The sequence below is a fragment of the Archocentrus centrarchus genome, chromosome 8 (assembly GCF_007364275.1).
Source record: "Archocentrus centrarchus isolate MPI-CPG fArcCen1 chromosome 8, fArcCen1, whole genome shotgun sequence".
Lineage (NCBI taxonomy): Eukaryota > Metazoa > Chordata > Actinopteri > Cichliformes > Cichlidae > Archocentrus > Archocentrus centrarchus.
In genome coordinates this window covers 16,246,311-16,269,439 of record NC_044353.1, presented here as the reverse complement: position 1 = coordinate 16,269,439, position 23,129 = coordinate 16,246,311, and the positions used below count along the sequence as shown (strand labels likewise).

Sequence of the window (23,129 nt, the reverse complement as noted above, 5' to 3'; positions counted from 1 at the left end):
AATTAGTTTCATTAAAACATTCATCCATTTTATTCAATGTAGGGCCACACCGAGGCTCGAACCTGTCATGGGGTGAAAGGCCCTGGATGAATCACTAGCCTACTGCACAGCTAACACAGAAGACACTATAACACTTATGATCAATTTAGAATCACCAATTAACCTAACACACAGAGAGCTCACACAGACCCAAGGAGAACGTGCAAACTCCACACAGAGACCTCAGCCAGCCGGTGGATTCACACCCAGGGCCTTCTTGTTGTGAGGCAACGGTGCCAACCACTGCAGCACTGTGCGGTCAAAAACACATTATACTTTATTTCACTATTGTTTTCAGTAACTAAGATTAAACTGAATTCACCAAAGAGCGAAAGCCATGAGAGCAAGTGGCAGACAACACAAAAAAAGAGTCTGAAAGAAATTGTTACAAATCTTTTATTAAGATATTCATTATTTGTTCCATTTTGACATTTTCTCTATGATTTGTATTCATTTGTCTTAAAGTTGTTAATGTGCAATTACCTTTGATAATGTTGGGTCACAGTTACAGGGCTTTCACAAAGTTATTGGCACTTGGAACACAGAAAGAGGAGGATGAGCAGTACGGGAGGTCCACTGGTGCTACAGGGTTACAGAGGGCAAAGAGCAGGGGCAAAGACATGGGCAGACCAATTACTGCACAGGTTGTGAAGAGAAGCGTTGTATCTGGGTAAATATATACCTCATGCTGCGAGTGCACAACAAACAGTCTATGTGTGCGTCTATATATAATATACAGTATTTATCTATACATGTATATAATCATATTTATATATGTACTGTTTAATGACAAAAGGTTCCCAATGCCATGCCACACCTTATCCATTCAAGTGTGTAGGTCTACATATTTTCTAAGTGTAAACACATATGCTGAAAGGTAGAGAAATTGCTCAGGATGTGCAATTTAAAAAAAAAAAAAAAAAAAAAAAAGCATGAGAGCTCTCAAATGAACACAAGTTAAAACAGAGTAACACCCACACACCTAGTGATGATGGAGGACTGAGCAAGTAAGTTGTGAACGAGGGAGTTTTTCGCTGTCAATGAACTTTTCCTAAAAGGTGAAACCCCTGAAATGTCCCGTAACCGCACTTTATTTCAACTGAACTTGTTGAACTGATCGCAACACGGGCCCTAACCAGTGCTTATATGTAGTAGGCTTTTGAGGTGCAATGGCAGCACAATCTTACTAGGTCAATGGTGCAGTGGGGACATTTTCGTATACGGGCTGGGCTGCTGCTTCATTAGAGTCAACACCGATACACTAGTGGTAGCCGAGCTCCTGTCAGTGACTCAATACAATCAATCAATCAGTGGGTCACTGAGTAATATGATTACTGTGGGAAATAACAAACGTGTTTCTCACGTTAAAAGCTTAATTTTTCATATTTTATCGTATTTGGAGACTCACTGTCATGATGTCAGACAGATCTTCTGTGTAACATCATGCAATAAAAACCTTTCAGCTGATTATGGCAACTTTAACAAACCTGGCAAGTCTGGCAATTTTTTAAAAATAATAGTCTTACTTAAAAGAATGTGAAACAACATTGCTTGAAAACCACTAAACAAATTAAAGCTACATATTATAATTCAGATCAAATTACATAAACCACTACTTTGCCTTTATGAAACGCATGAATAAACTTGTAGGAGTGAAACATGACACCAGCTGCATAAGGGACAGGAAGCACAACAGTCTTCAAAGATACTTGAGGTACGTGGGGGAGGGTGCTCATGTGGCATCTACAGTCAAATGCAAAACTGAGGTTTTTTGTTATTACCCTTAATGAATACTCACAAGGTACTGCATTTTGTTTCATCCATATAGTGTATCTCCCACCTAAACCATTCTAGAATTTTAAACAATAATGAAAATATGCTGCACTAGAATGTATCCATCATACCACTAGTTTTTTTTTTTTTTTTCAGTAAGACAGAGCAGTTTCAGACTTAACTGCCTTCAATAGGAAGCATCAACCTTTTCCTGGTTTTCAAACTCTACCTGTCTTCACAAAAATAGAACCTTTATGGAAAAACATTTCCTGAAAGAGAAAGCAATCAGATGTCTGAGAGCATTTCAGGTTAAGAACACATTCCAAGTCAGACCCCGACTATTTTTATGGTTTTCTGCCTGCAAACGTAAGAATGAATCCCCTGTGCTACCCTCCGTCTTACAGATTAACATGCATTCAAACAGGTTTCTAGCAAACACCGACTTCCACATACAAAAGGTCAGTTGTTGACGTTTCTTAATCAGACACATTTAGCAACAGAAAAGAAGAACACTTGGGATTCAACTCAACAGTCTTCTTGATTATTTACAGTAGGAGTTTGTGCCACTATGAAAAACAACAAATACAGGCAGGCATGGGAAAAAAAAAAAAGACAAAAATTCCACCTAAAGGGGTTTGATTGCTACACAACAGTTCTCAAAAGGTGCATGAAACACTAGTTCTTCTCAATAAGGTGCAGAAACCACCACTCTTATCGCTCGTGGAAGGTGCAAAATCATTTCAAACTTCAAAATAAAACTCATTTTGAATTTCCTGGTTAAAGAGGTGGTGCATTGCATACATGAATAAGCCACACACCAGAGACATATCTGCACAATACAGACTTGGCTTTCTTACCAGAGAACTATGTCGAACACACACACACACACACAGACACACACAGATATAGTACCATAAAACCTTTTTGCGTCAAGAAGTATTGCTTCCTTATGACTTCACTGTGCCCACCAGTTTGTTTACTAATGTAAAGATTTAAAAGAGACACACCGCCTCATTAACAATTATTTTCTGTGATCATCATTTTTTTTTTTTTCCCCCTCTTCTTTTAATCATTTCACTTCGAAGACTAAACTAGCAGAACTGTCAGAAAGATGTAACCTATAAATGTCCAAATGTAATCTTCAAAACTGTGGGCCAATGTTTTATCAAAGGAGGCAAATGTTGCAGGTTCACAACCTTACAAGAAATGGTAATCACAGTCACAGTCGTGCCAGCGGAAGCAGTCTTATTATTCCTTTAAAGATAGTGAACAAAAGATGAAATGTGTCAAATTTAGCAGTTCAACTGCTCATTCCATCACTTCCACTGTAAAATAAGGATAAAAATAAATGAGGCTCCTATGATAAGACTCCTTTCATTATTATTATACTCCTGCAAAAATAGCAATTTTCCTTATTTGACAAGCCCTCTTTCAATAAAAGCTGATTACTGAGATTTTAAAACAATCCCTCTCACTCTCTCTGCTCACACCATTCTAGGCATGGGCACTTGTATAAATATAGTTTTGTCTTCTAAAAATATGACCATTTTTGATTACCTGTTGCCCTTCAAATTTTTTTTTTCCCTTTACAATCTTCTAAGTAAAAAGCTTTCACCTTCTTTCTGGATCACTTTTCAGTTTACAGACTGAGAAACATGCGAAGAAAATTAGAAAACAGAGGCAGAATGAGATATTTCTGTAAGACAGCACACAGTGAAACACGGGTGAGATTCTCTGGTCTCAAGAAAGGTGAGGTGAGGTTGTAGAATACTTGCAGGGTGATCAGTGAAAGATGTAAGGTGAGGAAGAACAGGTAGTGTTACTTTGTTTTAATAAGGTATCTATTTTTTCTTTTTTTAAAATTTAGTTTCTTTCCCGAGGCTGGAATACAAGTTGTCAGGTTTGCATAGAGAAAAATGCCACCGACACTTACATTCAATATACCCGTCACTTCTACTCCTGGAAATCTGTCCATCCAGCCATCTCTTCCTCCCCAAGCTGCACTGGTAACTCCTCTCCCCTGCCCCAAAACCACCAGCACCTCAGGGAATGTATTTAATATGCAACAGTGGATGCGCTTACACACCTTAAAAAGACAAGGGGAGGCAGAGGGCAGTTAGGAGACAACTAAAGACCCTCTTATGCCCTCCCTTTCCTTGATTACGTCCATTATACAGTCATAAAGCAAAAATTTAGGTTTTCAAGTCCTGGTTACATCAGGGCAACAACTGTTGACCCTAACAGTGTAGTATAGACAGTCAAAATGTGAGAGATCAGTGTGGGCCAAAGAGTGAGGAAGCAAGCGCAACTGGGGAATACTGGTATGTGCGTCACCAACTGTTCAAAATAACGGTCCTCCATCCCCACCTACACCAGGTAATGATTCACCTGAAGAGCCGCCGGACTCCATGCCAGCACCACCGGCAGACTCCAATGAGGCAGGGTCGAAGGTTGGATCCGCCCCGAGGGTGTCTTCCTCTGTCTTGACACCATCGGGAAGGAACGCAGAGTAGGCGTCACTCTCCGCCATCAGTAGCTTTAGCTTGGGTATCCAGCTCTTACGGACCACGCGTCGGGCGTTGGTGCACATGTCGGCTGCAATGGCGTTCATTTCGCTCTCTTTGAAGCTGGTTGCAAAGTTCTGGCAATAAACTGACAAGAAGAAGGAAAACAATTAGTGCTGATCCCACTTTGATGATGTGAACGGAGACAAGAACTAGTGTTGTGTGTACTCCCAGATCCTTTAGTCTCTCTTCTACCAAAACAGACCCCTTTAGCTGATGCTTTAAAAAATATGGATTTATTCTACATGTACTGTTTGATCTATCGTGATATTGGCAAACTGATATATATAAAACAGGGTTGGCAGGTGTTTAAATAAATAAATATGGGAGTGGACCATGTTATTATAATGTGTAATGCTAAAAAACATGGGTCATTTTAACCCATTGTAGGTGGTTGCTAGCCAGAATGATGACGTTATAAAACACTATATTGCCAAAAGTTTTCACTCACCCATCCAAATCATTGAATTCAGGGGTTCCAATCACTTCCATAACCACAGGTGTATAAAAACCAAGCACCTAGGCATGCAGACTGCTTCTACAAACATTTGTGAAAGAATGGTCGCTCTCAGGAGCTCAGTGAATTCCAGTGTGGTACTGTGATAGGATGCCACCTGTGCAACAAGTTCAGTAGTGAAATTTCCTCACTACTAAATAGTTCAGTCAACTGTTAGTGGTATTATGACAAAGTGGAACCGATTGGAAATGACAGGAACTCAGCCACAAAGTGGTAGGCCATGTAAAGTCACAAAGCAGGGTCAGCAGATGCTGAGGCACATAAAGTCAATCACTACAGACCTCCAACCTTCATGTGACCTTCAGATTAGCTCACAAACAGTGCATAGAGAGCTTCATGGAAGCTGAGCTCTCCATCCAAGCTTTATATCACCAAGTGCAATGCAAAGCATTGGATGCAGTGGTGTAAAGCACACTGCCACTAGACTCTGGATCAGTGAAGATGTGTTCTCTGGAGTAACGAATCAGTCTGGGTTTGGCGGTTCCCAGTGTTACAGCCCCTCCACTTTTTGTATACTCTGCAGGGTTTGTCCTGCAGAGGTTCATTGGTGCAGGTTGATTGGGTTACACCTGTAGGGTGGATTATGGTGTGGGGTTGTTTTTTAGGAGTTGGGCTCGGCTCCTTAATTCCAGTGAAAGGAACTCTTAATGCTTCAGCATACCAAGATATTTTGGACAATTTCATGCTCCCAACTTTGTGGGTTGTTTGGGGATGACCCCTTCCTGTTCTAACATGACTGCGCACCAATACCAATGCACAAAACAAGTTCCATAAAGACACAAGTGAGTTTGGTTTGGAAGAACTTGACTGGCCTGCACAGAGTCCTGAAATCAACCCAACAGAACACATCTGGGATGAATTACAATGGAGACTGCAAGCCTGGCCTTCTTGTCCAACATCAGTGTCTGACCTCACAAATGTGCTTCTGGAAGAATGGTCAAAAACTGCCAAAAAACACACTCCTAAACTTTGTGGAAAGCCTGTTGAAGATGAAACTATTATAGCTGCAAAGGGTAGGCCGAAAGCATGTTAAACCCTTTGGATTAAGAATGGGATATCACTCAAATTCATTTATGTGTGAAGGCAAACAAGAAAATACTTTTGGCAATATAGTGTATTGGATATAGATAAGAACCATCAGGAGCCTAAGACGTACCTGTGTGCCAGGTTTGGTCGTTGAACTCCTGATTGTGTAGGAGGAATTCATGGACAAACAAAAACCCGGACATCTGTTGTATTCTAGTACACTCACCAATTCACACGAATGGGTGAGTGTGTCCAGACTTTTGACTGGTATTTTATAGAGCTCTGCTTTGAACTTCATCAGTTTCTGTAGCCGTTTATGGACATAAACTTTCAGCAATCAGGTCAGTATATTTTCCATAGTTGTCCTTACTTATGTGTACACAGCATGTAGGTGATAGAAAAGCCCGTAGAGAGAGTGCAGAGGCAGCAGACATGAATAGGTGATAGTCCTGTGTTACTGCCTGTGTGCACCAGAATATCATCTGTGCTATTCACTTATTGGAAAAATTTTGAAATCACAGTCTTGGAAAGAACGGTCCAATTCGACCACATCGGACATCTGCCTTCTCACATGCACCTCTGCTGAGAAAGTTCTAGAAAGGTTCAGGACTGCAGAGCATATGTGACAACAGCTTATGTCTGACAAAAGGAAGTATACTTAATATCTAAATCAACACTTTATATTCTCAGTTAAAATTCAACTCAAACAGTTTAGACAACTGTTTGCTGTAGAGAATAAATCACAATATTTTATAAACACCAGGAAAGTAATTTATCCAGCTGTCTCTCGTGTTGTTCTCAATGTTTATTATCCTGACTAAAGTTACATTACATGAAATACACCAGAAAACCCCAGCCCATGTGGCATGACCTCAACAAAGCAGCGGTTGTTTTGCTGACTGATTTTTGATTAAAATCTACTTCTGGGGAATGTATTTAATATTCACTACTGGAACAGACGTTACTTGGTTTAGTAATGTGCGGTATAGTTGTTTTTCTCCCCGTGATGGTTCTGGTACATCACCTACATATACGGCGCCAGGAGAATAATACAAGATCCCCTCAAGGCAAATAACATTTTGGGTATGACATCTTTTTCTGCAAAAAAACAATAAATAAAATAAAAACTGAGTTCTGTTTCCTTGTTAGAGGTCAGGCTTCTAATAGTAAAAACCTCAGTGGAATGCTGAACCCAAGATCCAGTTAATGTAGTCAATAAAATATGTGAAACTGTAGCAAAACAAACTTCCAAGTCAACAGGGACAAAAAAGCCACATTTCACTTGTTTACTCACATCACAGTAGAAAAAGGCTGTACGGGGGAGAGCAGCTAGTTAGCAAACTCCATGGCTCCACCAGCTACAACCAGTTGTGGTGAATGGCTGTTTTTAACTGGCGTGCATTTCTAGTTTGATGTGAACAAGTGAAATATGACTGTTTTGTTTTTTAAGCCTTTCATTTCAAATATAAAACAGATATTATTTTGCGCTTCAAAAAGTTTACCATATACAAGACTGCTGCTGAAAGTGTCTCGTACTTCACTGAAAGGCTATTCACAACATAATGTGTGTGATGTGCAACACAGGCTTCAGACTAGTTGTGATGTCAAAAGTGAGAAGACACATTTTCCACTTTCTGCATATTTTTTGTGCAAAAATTACAGCTGTACAGAAAAAAGGGCTTTGAGAGGAGGGCAACTTTAAGCAATCTGAGAGGTTAAAGCTACTAAAGAACAGGTGCTACCTGGCTGAGGTAGCATGCGCCTTCAAAAACATCCATGAAAATGTTACTATAGTTGTTTTGGAGGAACAGTTCAACATTTTCGGAAATATATTTCTTCACTTCCTGGCAGAGTTACTATGTGAGACAAAAACCATCTTTCTTGGATCTTTTTATAAGCATTAAATACACGATTACAGATAGACATAGTGCAAAAAATAAGGAAATTTGTGTTTGATTATTTCTTTGTTGTAAAAATGCTTCTTGGCAATAAATATACTGCTGGAAAGCCTGTTTAATTCCCCTTAAATGGTGGCACATTTGTGAGGAAAACACATGTGGAGGTTGAGCAGCAGACTTGAGTATGTGGGCTGCCCGTGCTTCTAAGGCCCCTGTTTGTTAAATTAATACATTGTTAAATTGCCAATATGTCTTGTTTCTTCAGACTTCAATCAGCTAATCTAATAACTCCGAACAAGTCAATAGCAGAATAAGCTGCTTGGAATCTGCAGAGAAAATGTGGCAAGTTTTTCATGGGTGCAACCCACACACTCAACTCTGCTGCTCAACCCACAAATGCATTTTCCTTACAAATGTTGCACCATTTAAGGGGAAATAAACAGGATTTCCAACGATGTAAGATTTATTGCCAAAAAAGGATTGTTACAACAAAGACATAAACCAAACACAAATTTCCTTACCTTCTGTACTAACTTCAGTTAGGTTAGCCTTGAAACAAAGGAGTATGCTAAAAGCTACTCCACACATAGAACAGTGAACTTTAAGAATAAAAAAAAAAAAAACCTGCAGCATATACTGGAAAAGAGACAGTTGCTGTTCTAGAACAAGGTCTGTCTGCACATGTGCAGGGCCAGATCACTTAAAATGTCCAACTGCCACTCATTTTGCTAATGAACAACAAGTCAAGAGTAGCCTAAGTTTTCTGCAAGCCAAACCTTCACTGACAAGCTTTGGCTTGCAGAAACAAAAGGTTATCTAAAACATCATAAAACTGGTAGTCATGTAATTATAAATAGCACAATATCTTCCTTCTGGTCTGTGTGCTGTCAAAATCTGCTTTCAGGGTGCACTTAATGCACATAAGCTCCTGTTTGTGTACTCATCTGCAGTCTTATGTATGCTTTTTTTTTTTAAATAAACATTTGTTGTGCTATGTTGCTCATGTGAAGCACTTTGCAATGTGGAGCTGGAAAAATACTATATATAAATAAAGATTAACATTATTGTTATTATCTAAATGTACCTGAGAGGAAGAACTGAGACGTTACACAGCCAGGCATGAATTTGGCTACAGTGTGCTTTAGTTTATAGTGTAAATACACAATGTGTTTGTGTACAGTCTGAATGCATGTACATTCCCCTCCATCTTTACATGTGCAAATTGTTTGCATGCTTGAGTGCAAACACCCACAGACAGACAAAACATGTACGCTCACATTTGACCGCGTGGAGCACTCTGTTGTCCAGGGGCTTGCGGCTCGGGTCGTTGGTGGACGAGCGAATGCCTGTCCCGCAGCTGTTGGCCAGAGTATTCCTGATACGTCAAAAATAAGAGATGCACAGAACAGAGGAAATACAAAAATAGTTGATTTATGCTTCTCATGCCACCAGATAAAAAAAAAAAAACAACTTTAATTTCTATATTAAAACTTTGCATGAAACACTTGCATAAATAGATCCAGACACAGACTGAACAAACCTGTCAAAGAAGGCAGCCAGCAGCCTCCTCAGCAGCACCTTGTGTCTGGTCCCTGCACTCACATGACAGTTCATTAGCTGAGCTCGTGATATATACACAGAAGTACCTGCAAACAATTAAAACCATTTATTATCACTATTGATTATCTACTGAGATTATTTCTTATTTTCCTTTATGACATTTCCCTTCAAGTTTTGTGGGCCATATACAGCAATGATACAGGCAGGATCCTCGCTATCGGTAACTGGAACGGAGGGTTTGTTTATCTAGTGACAGCTCTGATTCATATCACACTGCAGCTGTGGGTGGGGAGAAAGGAGGCTATGCTCTAGTTAAATGTCATAGCTTTGAGGTTTGATTTGGCTTCTCTGCTAATCTTAATTGCAAGTTTTGCATCTGACTATTGTTTGTAATTGTTGTCTTGCATTTGAATGTGAATCAAACTAAAACAGGTCATGTAAATGGGGAGTAAGTTACGCTTATTCCTCTGACTTTTATTGTGGTAGTTTTTGCCTTTTACAAACGTGCTAGAAAACCACCCTGAAACACTTGGTTCAGGTTTCTTTTCAGTCTTTTCCTTTGTCTGTCACAGGCACATGGTGCTATAAAGTGAAGTGTGTAACCCCCACTGGTAAGGTGACAAACACACACAGTCACAGTATGTCCTTGACATAAACAAACTGAGTCACATGTGCAATACGGCCCTGCTTGCCAGTGCCAATCCCAGTCATCTGAGGACAACATCAGTGCTACTTGGCTTGTCCTATTTAGACCTTATGGAATATTGCCACACGCTACAATAAAATAAACAATAACACAAAACAAGAATAAATATGCAAGATAAAGAAGCTAAAAACAGCAGAAACAATGACTAAAAGCATCAAAAATATGTTAGCAAACTAACGTAACATTTCTAGATACTGCACTGTGCAAAACTCTTGAGTGACCCCTAATTTCTTTATATTTTGCTTCCAGTGAGTCAGAATAGTTCTCTGGGCTTTCTGAAGATCTTTCAAAGTCTTTCTTTGGACATTTGCTGCCTTTTCACTCATTTTCAGTCCCGTCCTTGTACCTGACCCTTTTCAAAGGAATGATTTTTGTCTGTTAAGCCACTGAACACTAACCTATGACTCATGGTGCCTAACTCAAAGGATAAACCAGTGTTGTGTCTACACATAACAGACAACTTGGCAAGAGTCCAATTTTAAATTGTATCTTTTGGCACTTTGTTACTAGCAACCTTTGCAAAAACACAATTTTCTCCCATTTCTTTAATTGGATTTAAAACAAAGGATACCACAGTTGCAGGGGTGTCCAAACTTGCGGCCCACGGGCCGCTTCTGGCCCCGCCCACTTCCGGTCCGCAAATTGATGTAAAAAACAACATACAATTTGGCCCTTTAAGTTACTTTTTTGACATTTCGCTTAACCCTCTTAATCTATCCATCCATCTATCCACCCATCCTCTTCCGCTTATACAATTCAGAGTCACAGGGGGGCTTGAGCCTATCCCAGCTGCCATAGGGTGAGAGCCAGGGTACACCCAAATCAGGTTGCCAGTCTGCCAGAGAGACAGACAACCATTCACACTCACATTCACACCTATGGGCAATTTAGAATCAACAATTAACCTCACCCCACTAACTGCATGTCTCTGGCCTGTGGGAGGAAGCCAGAGTGCCCAGAGAGAACCCACGCAGACATGGGAAGAACATGCAAACTGCACACAGAAAGGCTGCAGCCAGATGGTGGATTCAAACCCAGGGCCTTCTTGCTGTGAGGCAACAGTGTTAACCACCGCGGTGTTTTTTGTTTTCCAAACAAAATGCCACTGCTAGATATGACACCTACAGACTAGTGACAAATTAAAGAAGAAAAACCCACATACACATATCAGGCTACCACAACAGCTGTAATGCACCTTAGCACTCATTCTCAGAGTCTCTGGTACTTCACTGGAGGGATGAAAATAACGTTCCAAAAATCTTCCCTCTTTTGGTGTTTTGATGATGATTGTAGAGAATGTTTAGCACGCTGGTCTTCCTGTAGGTGTTCAACTGGATTGAGAAGAGGTGACTGAAGGCCAAATAATAAGGTTCACATGATATTCATACTCAAACCATTCACTGACCCCTTGTGCTCTATAGATGGGTGCACAGCCCCCCCCTTCATTTGCAGGTTTCTGATGTTAAGTTTGACATTAGTAGACAGGTAACCTGTCCAAGATAATTGGACAGGTTTGGGCAACAAAAATAATGTCTTTCATCTTTTTTTTCTTTTCCATCTAGTTGTAAAACAAACCGTACTCTGTTACTGTAAATGTTGGTGTCTTTAAGTGCACACACATACCTGAGACTAACTCTAGTTTCTCAGCAGGGTCTCCTTCCTCGTACAGTTTGGGATGACAGCGGTTGCCTATCTGTGCAATGAGTTCCGCGGGAAGACATGAAAGATCTCGGCCTCGCATCCGACCACGTGTTTCTGCGTTGTCCGGTAGAGCCTCAACGCGCTCACCAGCAGCTAGAAAACCACCATATGCAAAAATTAGAATAAACTACAGAAATACGCATGACCTACGTCACAATGTCTGCACAAACATAACCTATTTTCTCATTTACATGTTTTATTATGTCCATTACCTGCAGCTCCCATATTGAGCATACTGTACATGGTGTACATGTTGCAAATTTGTCTGTACTGCTCCTCAGCACTTTCATCTGTCCCCTCTTCTTCTTCTTCGTCATCATGGTAGCTGATAGGTGAGTCACTAGCGTAGGTACTGAGGGTGCCAGGACTGGCGCCCTCTGACATGACAAGCCCTGCCGCAGAGTTTCCGTTGGTGCTGGCACCACCACTGGTCATCATTCCCGCGAGGCTGGTTGTGGTGGCACCCATACCCACAGCCAGTCCGAGGGCTCCAGGGCTCTGGATAGCACTACCCCGCACAGCCTCCTGGGAATAACGGGCTGCCTTTCTGGCCCCTCCTCCTCCCGAGCCTACACCACCTCCATCTCGGGTGCTTCCCCCCTCCCACAGTCGCTTGGCTACAGGAGTGCAAACCACAGAGTAAGGAGTGGCTGCTTCTGGTTGGCTCGCTGGCTGCTCCATCTTAACTCGTGATACCAGTGGGAGCGGCGTCAGACAGGAGGTGGGCCGAGCTGCACCGTTACTGGTTTGCGTTACCGGGCTCTGGGGCTCTGAAGGCGGGGCCTCCTCTCCATGAAGACCCTGGGAGTCACAGCTGGGGGAGGATACCTACCAATAAATGTACACATCACCTTTGAGTAAACATACAGGTAATATAAAATGTGCTAGATCTCATCTAGCAGCCAGTCTTAAAAAAACAAACAAATCTCAACCTTAATTTTAGTAATAAAATAACGTTCATTGCTCGATAAGGTTCTACTCAGAACTAAATGCTTTACCTTGAGGAAGAATTCAGTGCCTTTCTCCATGATCTGTTGGATCTGCAGGAAGCCAGCAGTATACATGAGGAGAAACTGGTCCCCCACCGTCATGCTGAGACGGCCTGTGTAGCAGAAAGACAAAATCTGCTGGAAGCTCTGGGGCTGCACGGCTGGCGGGAGCTCCACTACAGTTGGGCTGCTCTCATTGCTGCTGGCAACTCCGCCATTGTTGCCACTGCTGAAAAGGTCCCGGAAATAAGAACTGCTCGCAGCCAGAACTGCTCGATGAGCCTAAGAAACAAAGATGTTTTAAAATAATCCTTTTAAAATGATTTTATATGCAATAATACATTGATTTACTCAGGAATAGTGGGATGTTTCATTTTTTTCCTCATGCTATACCTTCTTTTCTCAGAAAACAACACATAATAAAATATACCTTTTTTTGTTTGTACGCAACAGAACTTGGAGATGTAACACAGTTTAAAACTGACATAAGTGCAAATTACATTAATTAAAAGGACCCAAAAGCAGAAAAAAATGGGTGGATGGATGGCTTCGGTGTCGTTTCATTCTTAAAATACTAATTCTGAGTTTTCTCAATGTTTTTTTTAAAAGAAAGCCCTATTCACAGTGAAAGATCTCAATGAAGGTTAAGGAAAAACACATTAGGTAAGTCTTTAACTAAGGAATGAATCCAATGCACAAAGTACTGAGCAAGTAAAAGAAAATTCCAAAGAAAATATAATCTGGGTATTTGTTTTCAACAGAACCTGCATGAGTGAGGAAAGATATCCAACCAAGGGCACTGCAGAGTTTTCTACAGAAATAATCTTTACATAATCACCTTCACATGAAGACGATGATGTAAAGACTAAAAGTAATCCTTACGACAAACATTAATAACACCTTATATGCTAGAGATGGAAACTTGCACAAACTTGCATCAACACTGAATGATGCATCATCTGCCTCTGTTGCACAAAGTTACATGTTGCAACATCTCCCCCCCAAAAAACTGTCCAAACAGCAGTTCTTCTGAAGAATAATGGCTTTCCTTTTCCATGCAACACAACTGCCACAGGGATTTTGGTTTACACTCAGATCTTTTCTTCTTCATTTTAACCACAACTTTCCATCAGTTAAGTGTAATTGCCTTTCTGAAAAGGAGAGAAACATGATGTCTCGTCAGTACCTTGAAAGCATGGCCCTTGACCACCACGGAGACATCGCAGTAGAGGCCCTGCAGCCGCTGCTCATTCAGACACTCTAGAACGTTGTTGCCGAAGTTTGGGATCGCCATCTGGAGGGTCTGGGCCATGGTGCGCCTACGCACACCACCAAAAGGTCTTGTTGGGAAAGAAAAGACGGACAGAAACAAACAAAGAGTACAAATGAGGAGGAGAGGAAGTGAATAAGTTACATCTCATCCACACAACTAGATCCAAATCCTGGTTATTGAAAAATAGGACTGACATTATATGTGGAAATACTGAGTTGTTGCTGGAAAATAATGTATTCTTTTAAAGTGGGTGTTTTTTGGTTTTTAATCTATCCCAAAGAAGTTCCCGCCCTGCGTATTTCTTTTTCCTCCAGTGATTTTTTTCCTATATGTAAGAACACAAAGCTCAAACATGTAGAATCAAACATTTTTAATATTAAAAAAAGCCTACAACCTTTAAGAAAGGAACCAAACTAATGAGGGCTGTAACATTGTTTTTGCACTGGATATTTGACTGAAGGCATGCCCACATGGCTGTTACAAAACCTTCAATTAGTAGAAGTCATTTTTACAGACACAATTACTCAGTTTATTGTGTAGGATATTAAACTGTCCTCACACTTCCAGCTCCATGGAAGGAAGCCTAGTGTGTAATGCTGGCTGTCGTGTGTGAATAGCACAGGTAACTGGCAAATTCATAGTAAGAAAGTGGAGGCCACGGGTGCTGTCTCCAGCATGTTTCATCTAGGCTGCAAGCAAGAATTGGCAAAGATATGATCATGTGTGAAAACTGCTATCATTTATTAAGTATGAGCTCCGACCTGGTGGCCCCGCTGTGATGTGGGCAGAAACGAGCAGTGCTGTCACAAAACTTGCAATCAGTAACATTTCGGAGAACTGGATTGTACCACTACAAATAATGTGTTGGAATTTTTTTTTTCTTTTCTTCAAACAACACAACAAAAGGACTCCTTTGATGTGCTGAAGGACTCGGAATGAGAATATTTATATGAGAACTGTCAAGTAGCTCGTTGGGTGACATTCTGATACATTATAAACTTTGTGGGCTACACTGCTTTATTCATGATTGCTGTCACATGTGGGATTGCTGGGAAAGACACATTCGCAACATTGACAAAAACAGTTTCATCTCGTTCTGTTTCTTTGGAGTGCGGACACCCCTCCCCAGGCAGTGTGAGGAGAAGGTGTAATGTAACACAGTCGTGTTAAAAGACAGAACCCACAGAGAACCTAAACAGCTAAGCAGATGAGGAATGTCAGAACCTTGCACAATACAATAAAATGGATGACTAAATCTAACTGGTCTGCTAGGCCAAAAATGATTCATAATGAAATGCCTCTATTTTAAAGGAAGGTACCCTTCAATTAAAACAATATATCCCTTGAAAACCCAGCCGACATCGGCCACATTTATTGCTTCACATACTCTACCGAATGGTTTTGGCAGGCTCGCAGCACGCTGATATTTCAACCTAAGTTTTGTTGAAACTTCCACAGGATAATCTACATTTCATTAATCCTATACGTCACTTCAGCCTTGCAGTAGTTGCTGGTGCCAGGGGCAGGCTCAGTAAAAGCCTTTTTATTTTCTGTGTCTTCTGTGAGCTATAAAATCCCGTGTCCTCGGATAACTGGGTCATGTTCTGGTATTCTATGTGCAAAAGTGTGTGTGTGGCCTAAACAAAAACCACATAGCATGTTTCCATTCACTTCAGACAACAGTCAGAGGCAAACATGCCCCCCTTTGGCCTGTATCCGCTTTAAGATTGATAGATTATGCCTGTCAATATTAAATTAAAATGAGCCAGTGCTTGCTCTGCTGTGGCTATGACAACTATAAGCAGGGTATATTACATTACTTCTTCATACTGTGAGGGTATGTAAACACACTATGATGGTATTACACCATTGTGATAGCTCATTTTATAACTGATTTCGGTGGTGTGTCATTCACATGCATGTAAATGCTGTCTGTACCCTCAATAAGAGCTGTGAAAACAACAGATCCATTGATCAGCCCACATGGAATTTCACTGCTCGGAAAGCTTTACTTAAAGAACAAGTCCAGTCATAAGTATTTCTATATACGCAGATGAGGGTATAGGCCTGCACTGCAGAGACATTACCACTTAAAAGTGTTGCATGAATGCTTGCTGCACCTACATATGCACGCACATACACACATACACCCACAAAGCATATCAGCATAAGATATCTGATAATGTGAGAGCTGAGTGACTGAAGCCCACCCTGTGAGAGACATAAAAGCAACTTTGGTGTGACTGACTGATGAGGGTTGGAGTGAGCCACCCCATCATATCCAAAGCCTTTCATTTGGGACCTCGCCAAGCTCCAGGGTAAAGAGAAATGCTCCCTTTGTCTCTGTCTCACTCAAGCTCCCTCTCCCTCATACTAAAACACAGATGCACACACACACAAACTCAAACAAACCCACAAAAGGCACACTGAGTCACACACAGACATTAGACAATACTGCTTGTTTACAGTTTGGCGAGCCACAGTAAGCACACATGCGTGCACATAAAGACACACAAACACTGGGCTGAGAGCAGGGGTGTGTTTGCACAGTTTGCCCGAACAGTGAGAGAGAATGTGAGTGTGTGTGTGTGCACATGTGTGTGTCTCTATGCACTAAGGAGGGGCAGTAGGGCCTGCAGGGATGAGAAGAATAATCTCAGGTCCTTAAATATATACAGTAGAGTGCAGCAGTGAGAGCAAATGAAATTCACCCCAACTAACCCCGTGGCTTAGATCTCAAACCAACCAGCCATGAGAGTAAAGTAGGTCAGACATACTCACAACATACTAAAGACCTGTCTGCATTCAGAGGGTTTACTTGTGTTATGATGGGATGGTTTTCAACATATTTTGTAACTTATTCTGCCTGACTCTTTGCTAGTTAAGCCAGATCTGCGACTGGAAACTGCATGGGCTTTTAGATTGGTATGTGGAGTCCCCTGATGCAGCTGGCACACAATTCCCTCTATAGGCATTTCCTCATTATATGCGCCCATGCTTGCATAGCTGTCCTCCTCATAGGCCTGCTTTTTGGTTATTCTCATAACAAGGGGACTGATTTTTACAGACAGAACTTCTTAACTACATATATCTGTTGTTTTATTTAAAAAAAACAAAAACATGCCACTAGTGTGCCTCTGTTCTGAAACTGATGTCAGATAATGTGGAGAAGATAAGGAGTTGTTTAGCCAACTGGGATGACCGCTCCGCGTCTAACCCGCCGGGAGGCAACTGGAAGGTGGGGGCAGCATGGATGTATTAAGGGGAACCCAGGATGGCAGCAAACCCCCTTTTGAGGGCGGCGGTATGCGACTGCTTACGTGCCCTCAAATGGCATTCGGGTACATTAATGTAAAGCAGTTTCAGAAGTCCCTTATTTCCCTCGTGGCTGTCAGCGCTTAAACGCTTGATGCCCTCTCTTCCATCCGCAGCAGGGCCTATAGGAGGTGGCTAACGGCTAAGCTAACACCACTGTTAAATATTTTGGGTTCGCCCCGGCGCACCATCCACCTCACGCACAGTCAGCCCCAGCTACACAATGTCAAGCATTTCCGCACTCAAAAGATAAACAAAGCACTTACTGGCCGAGCGGACGAGGTAGCCGTGCTGCGACGCCGGTTGTCAGGCCCAAATGTTGCTTATTTAAATATTTTGGTGATGGGGGAAATCGCTCCCCCTGCTATTCTCCATTCTACCGACATCAACAGGTCATCCCAGGACACGCAGCAGCTGAGGGCGAGCCAGACGGAACCAGTGCGGCACGGAGCGGGGGGTGGGAGCACAACAAGGCACAATTCTTTGCAGCCGGCGCTCACAAGAGCTGCCGTGCCAAAAAAAAAAACCTGACTGCCGTTGCATTTTCGCGTATTTTGCGTGCCTCATTAACTTTAATGTATGAAAACAAACAGTGTTCCACGCCGATCACTGTTTTTATTAAGCTGGAAAAGGCGAAAGAAAGTTTAGATTGTGCCAACCCGGACCCATCCCCTAAGTCGCGCACTTATCCCAAACTTTAATTGTCCCATGTCCTGCTGCTGCTGGACTGTTCCCTATCAGCCCTAAAAATCTACGGGTGCCCACCCTCTCCTCCTCCTCCTCCTCTTGCCGCCGCCGGTGGATCATCAGACGACCCCGACGGGATGTCTCACGCAACGCTGAACAAGACAACTCACCCCCGCGCTGGGAAGCTGATGCAGAGCGTTGGTTCAAAGGAGGAGACGCAGCGCTCTCTCTCCCCGTTTTTCCTTGCTCCAGGCAGCCATTCAGTGTGAGCGAAACGGCGATAGCAGAGCCATCGAGGGCGGTACAGTATCCCAGGGGATTGCGGAACACAGAGCCACTGATCGCAGCGAACAGCAGAGAAGGAAGACAAGCATGACGCGCCCGTCATTCAATCGCATGATCGTTTCGAGCGCAGCCTCAATTTGGGGAGACCTATCCCACGGCGTGGACTGTTTGCGCATTGGCACAGCAGCAGCCTGCATGGAGAAACAGTCTGGGTTTCTCTCTTTCTCTATCTTTCTCTCTCTTCGCATATGAACTATGGAATTGGGGAAAAGTACGCCGTGTGTGTGTACTTATTTAACTTAAGTGAACCCGGCAGGCGCATATAAAGTAGGGATAAATCCGCGCCCTTGTTGGCTGTAAACAAGTGAAACCTATCATACTTACACAGGCATATTTGCTCAATTGACATACAGTTATAAGCCGTGCAGGCGCATTATTTATAGCAGCCTATCTATAGAGTGCTCTGTTCTATGATTTTTCCCCCCTGAAAGCTGGAGGCACAGCAAATTCAAAATCCAATGTGCCAAGAGTACACACACAAACACAAATATTTCATCACTCGAGTTATAGGTTTGTAAACAAACGCCATCAAAAGAGCATATCCCCAAATATGGCAAAAACTGCAGAACAAAACAAAAAACCCTTTGGTTCCACTGGATGGAAGAGGAAAAAAGAAACCTCCATCACATACAATGCCATATATTTAGCACCTAAAACCCTCTTCTATTTATGCGCTTTTGTCACATGCATTTCAATATGGGTACCCAAAAAGATGCTATCCTATAATGTCTTCCACTTTGGTCCTGGCTGTTGTCAAGTCTTTTGAGTAAAGACTGATGAGAGCATCAGTTAATTATTATTATTATTAATTTGGGAAGTGTTTGCTGTGTCCTGTCCTCTAATCAGGTCTGGGGCAACCCAGCACTGTAATTCTAGCCAAAACATCCAAATATTTTATTACAGTAGAAGTCTTTGATGAAATTGATGTATATATGATGATTATTGTTATCCATGCATACATACATACACTATATTGCCAAAAGTATTAACTCTTCTTTCACATACATATGAACTTGAGTGACATCCCATTTTTATTCCATAGGGTTTAATATGATGTCGGCTACTGTATAACAACTTCAACTCATCTGGGAAGGCGTTCCACAGGGTTTAGGAGTGTTTATGGGGATTTTTGACCATTCTTCTAGAAGCCCATTTGTGAGACACTGATGTTGGAAAAGAAGGCCTGGCTCACCGTCTCTGCCCTAATTCATCCCAAAGGTGTTCTGTCAGGTTGAGGTCAGGACTCAAGTTCTTCCAAACTTGCTACTTAATGTTTTTACTGATTTGTCTTGTTTCTGTAAGTGTGTCCATGTCTTTTTCTCATTTTTATTCTGTTTTTGAAGTCATAGATTAAAAGAAAAAATATATATATATATAATGGACATTCCATTAAAGTGCAAAGTCTTAGTGTAGTTTGAATGGGCCTATGTCAACATAGGTAAAAATACATTTATTATTATTTTTTATTTATTTTTTTTTTTGCCTGTCATGTCTGGCAGATCTTGCAAACAGAACTGTGATCTGAATGCATTGTTGTGCCAAACATATTTGCTATTTCAAGATGAGCTCTATAGGTTCTCTATAGGCTCCTCTTGTTACTGTGTAATCCTTTATTTTATTTGAATTATTTTTAACATGCTATTTATCAAATTGTGCCAGAAATGACAGGCTTAAGAAATAGAAAAGAGAAAAGAAAGAAAAGAGAAAGGGAAAGAGGAAGAAGAAGAAAGGGGAAAAAAAAGGAGAGAAAATAGAAAAAAGAAACAGGAAAGAGTGCAAGTAAGTAAACCAAATAGTAAGCCACTTGTTAAACTTAAGATATTGACAATATCTGCAAAATTAAAGATTGTGTGGGGAAAAAAAAAATAAATAAATAAATAAAAATAAAAGAAGAATAGTTATACAAACCAACCATTTTGTGTCATTATGTGGGTATATGTGTTTGTGTCATGAAATGTACTTACCAATGAAGGCAGAAAGCCGCAGCCCCGCCCATCAGAACCCAGAGGCAGGCAAAGAGAATCCCAGGAAGCCCAGGCCACCAGCAGCCCATCAAGACCTACGAAGACCCGTGGCCACTCATTCCAAAGACAACCGTACACCCCTCCCAGCAGACGGAGGACGGAGGTCTCAGATGGAGTCCCAGCAGCCAAGGAGCAAGGGCACCAGAGCATTCGAGGCAACGAGAAGCCAGCCCCCCCCCAGCGGCCAGCCCCCCGCATGGCCGGCAGCAGGGCCCCAGGGCCCCCGGCACCCAAGGGCCGCCCGAGTCCCCACAGGGCCCCCCCCCCCGCCGAAGAAGCCAACGCAGCCCCGCGCCGCAGCCCCCAGGGGAGCAGGTCACCACCCACATCAGAACATCCGGCCCCACCCAGGAACCAGGAGGTACCCACACCCCAGGGGGGCAGGGGGGGAGAGGCAACCAGCAAGGAGCGGTCAGGAGGCAAGCCACCGGCCCAGACCCAGGTCCAGCCAAACATACAACCACACGCACACCGGCAAGCACACCCATGTACACATTTATACACAAACACACTCTCCCACACACATAAACATAGATACACCATATTCACTCGCCCACCCATACTCACGAAGACTGTGACAAATACAAAGACACACATTCATCCATAGCTACCCACTCTCTGAAGATGGGAGCGGAAACCACCCCAGGGCCAACAGTGACCCCAAGATGCCGCCAGCCCGGTCCCCAAGGACCCCCCCGCCCCCGACCCCGGGCGAGGCATAAGAAATCGGGGTGTGAGATGGCCCACCCCCCCCCTCCCCCCGCCCAACTTATAAGTGTATGTGTTTATGTTGTGTAAGTGTGTCCATGTCTTTTTCTCATTTTTATTCTGTTTTTGAAGTCATAGATTAAAAGAAAAAAAATATATATATATAATGGACATTCCATTAAAGTGCAAAGTCTTCGTGTAGTTTGAATGGGCCTATGTCAACATAGGTAAAAATACATTTATTTTATTTGAAAATCTTTTGCAGTCAACCACTGCCTGAAATCTCTGACTCACAGACACCAGTTGATGCTTTGCTGATACCGACCCTAATCATATACCAGGTCTACTTGTCTACCTATCTGAGCTCTTGTGTGCATGAAACAGCATCTAAATGACAATTGTCCAAGAAACATTGAGTGTCCAATAGCTATAGAAGACCTGTAACTTAGGCACAAGAATCATTAAAGGGCATCTCATCAAGTTCTTTCAATAAATAAACCTCTAATTAAAGTGTTTCAGGATTGGCAATTTGTCCATTTTTTTAAATTTCACATTGAATGTGGGAAAGCACTAACCCTGAAACAACAATGTTTGTTGTCAAAGGTATAGTGGATTTGCAGCAGTAGAAATCATCCATCCATCCATCCATTTTCTTCCGCTTATCCGGGGCCGGGTCGCGGGGGCAGAAGCCTAAGCAGAGAAGCCCAGGCTTCCCTCTCCCCAGCCACCTCCTCCAGCTCATCCGGAGGGACCCCAAGGCGTTCCCAGGCCAGCCGAGATACATAATCTCTCCAGCGTGTCCTGGGTCTACCACGGGGCCTCTTCCCGGTGGGACATGCCCGGAACACCTCACCCAGGAGGCGGCCAGGAGGCATCCTAATCAGATGCCCGAGCCACCTCAACTGGCTCCTTTCGATGTGGAGGAGCAGCGGCTCTACTCTGAGCCCCTCCCGGATGGCCGCACTCCTCACCTTATCTCTAAGGGAGAGGCCAGCCACCCTTCGAAGGAAACTCATTTCTGCCGCTTTTATTCGCGATCTTATTCTTTCGGTCACTACCCAAAGCTCGTGACCATAGGTGAGGGTAGGAACGTAGATCGACCGGTAAATCGAGAGCTTCGCTTTTACGCTAAGCTCCCTCTTCACCACGACAGACCGGTGCAGCTTCCGCATCACTGCAGAAGCAGCCCCAATCCGCCTGTCGATCTCCCGTTCCCTTCTCCCATCACTCGTGAACAAGACCCCGAGATACTTGAACTCCTCCACTTGAGGCAAGAACTCGTTCCTGAGCCGGAGAGAGCACTCCACCCTTTTCCGGCTGAGGACCATGGCCTCAGACTTAGAGGTGCTGATTCTCATGCCAGCCGCTTCACACTCGGCTGCGAACCCTTCCACTGCGAGCTGGAGGCCCCCCCCCTGATGAAGCCAACAGAACCGCATCATCTGCAAAAAGCAGAGATGAGACTCTGAGGCCACCAAGGAAGAAGCCTTCCGCCACCTGGCTACGCCTAGAAATTCTGTCCATAAAAATTATGAACAGAATCGGTGACAAAGGGCAGCCCTGACGGAGTCCAACACCCACAGGAAACGAATCCGACTTATTACCAGCTATACGGACCAAGCTCCCACTGTGGTTGTACAAGGACTGAATGGCCCGCAACAATGGGCCAGACACCCCATACTCCTGCAGAACCTCCCAAAGGACACCCCGAGGGACACGGTCGAATGCCTTCTCCAAGTCCACAAAGCACATGTAGACTGGATGGGCAAACTCCCACGCACACTCGAATATCCTTGAGAGGATAAAGAGCTGGTCCAGCGTTCCACGACCAGGACGAAAACCGCATTGTTCCTCCTGAATCCGAGGTTCGATTAACGGACGCACCCTCCTTTCCAGCACCCTGGCATAGACCTTACCGGGGAGGCTGAGGAGTGTGATCCCCCGAAAGTTGGAGCACACCCTCCAGTCTCCCTTCTTAAAGATGGGGACCACCACCCCGGTCTG

General features: G+C 42.9%; 1 protein-coding gene across 1 annotated transcript; it reads right to left on the bottom strand.

Annotated features, from left to right (window-relative positions):
- Window positions 1–417: 417 nt before the first annotated feature.
- nacc1a (nucleus accumbens associated 1, BEN and BTB (POZ) domain containing a) lies at window positions 418–18,518 on the bottom strand. The gene is given in 9 exon segments (XM_030736233.1): window positions 418–4,252; window positions 4,254–4,464; window positions 9,095–9,192; window positions 9,358–9,463; window positions 11,707–11,877; window positions 11,997–12,612; window positions 12,783–13,055; window positions 13,960–14,113; window positions 18,219–18,518. Coding segments are annotated over 9 exon segments (1,920 nt in total). The 5' UTR covers window positions 18,437–18,518; the 3' UTR covers window positions 418–4,179.
- Between the last annotated feature and the right edge of the window lie 4,611 nt (window positions 18,519–23,129).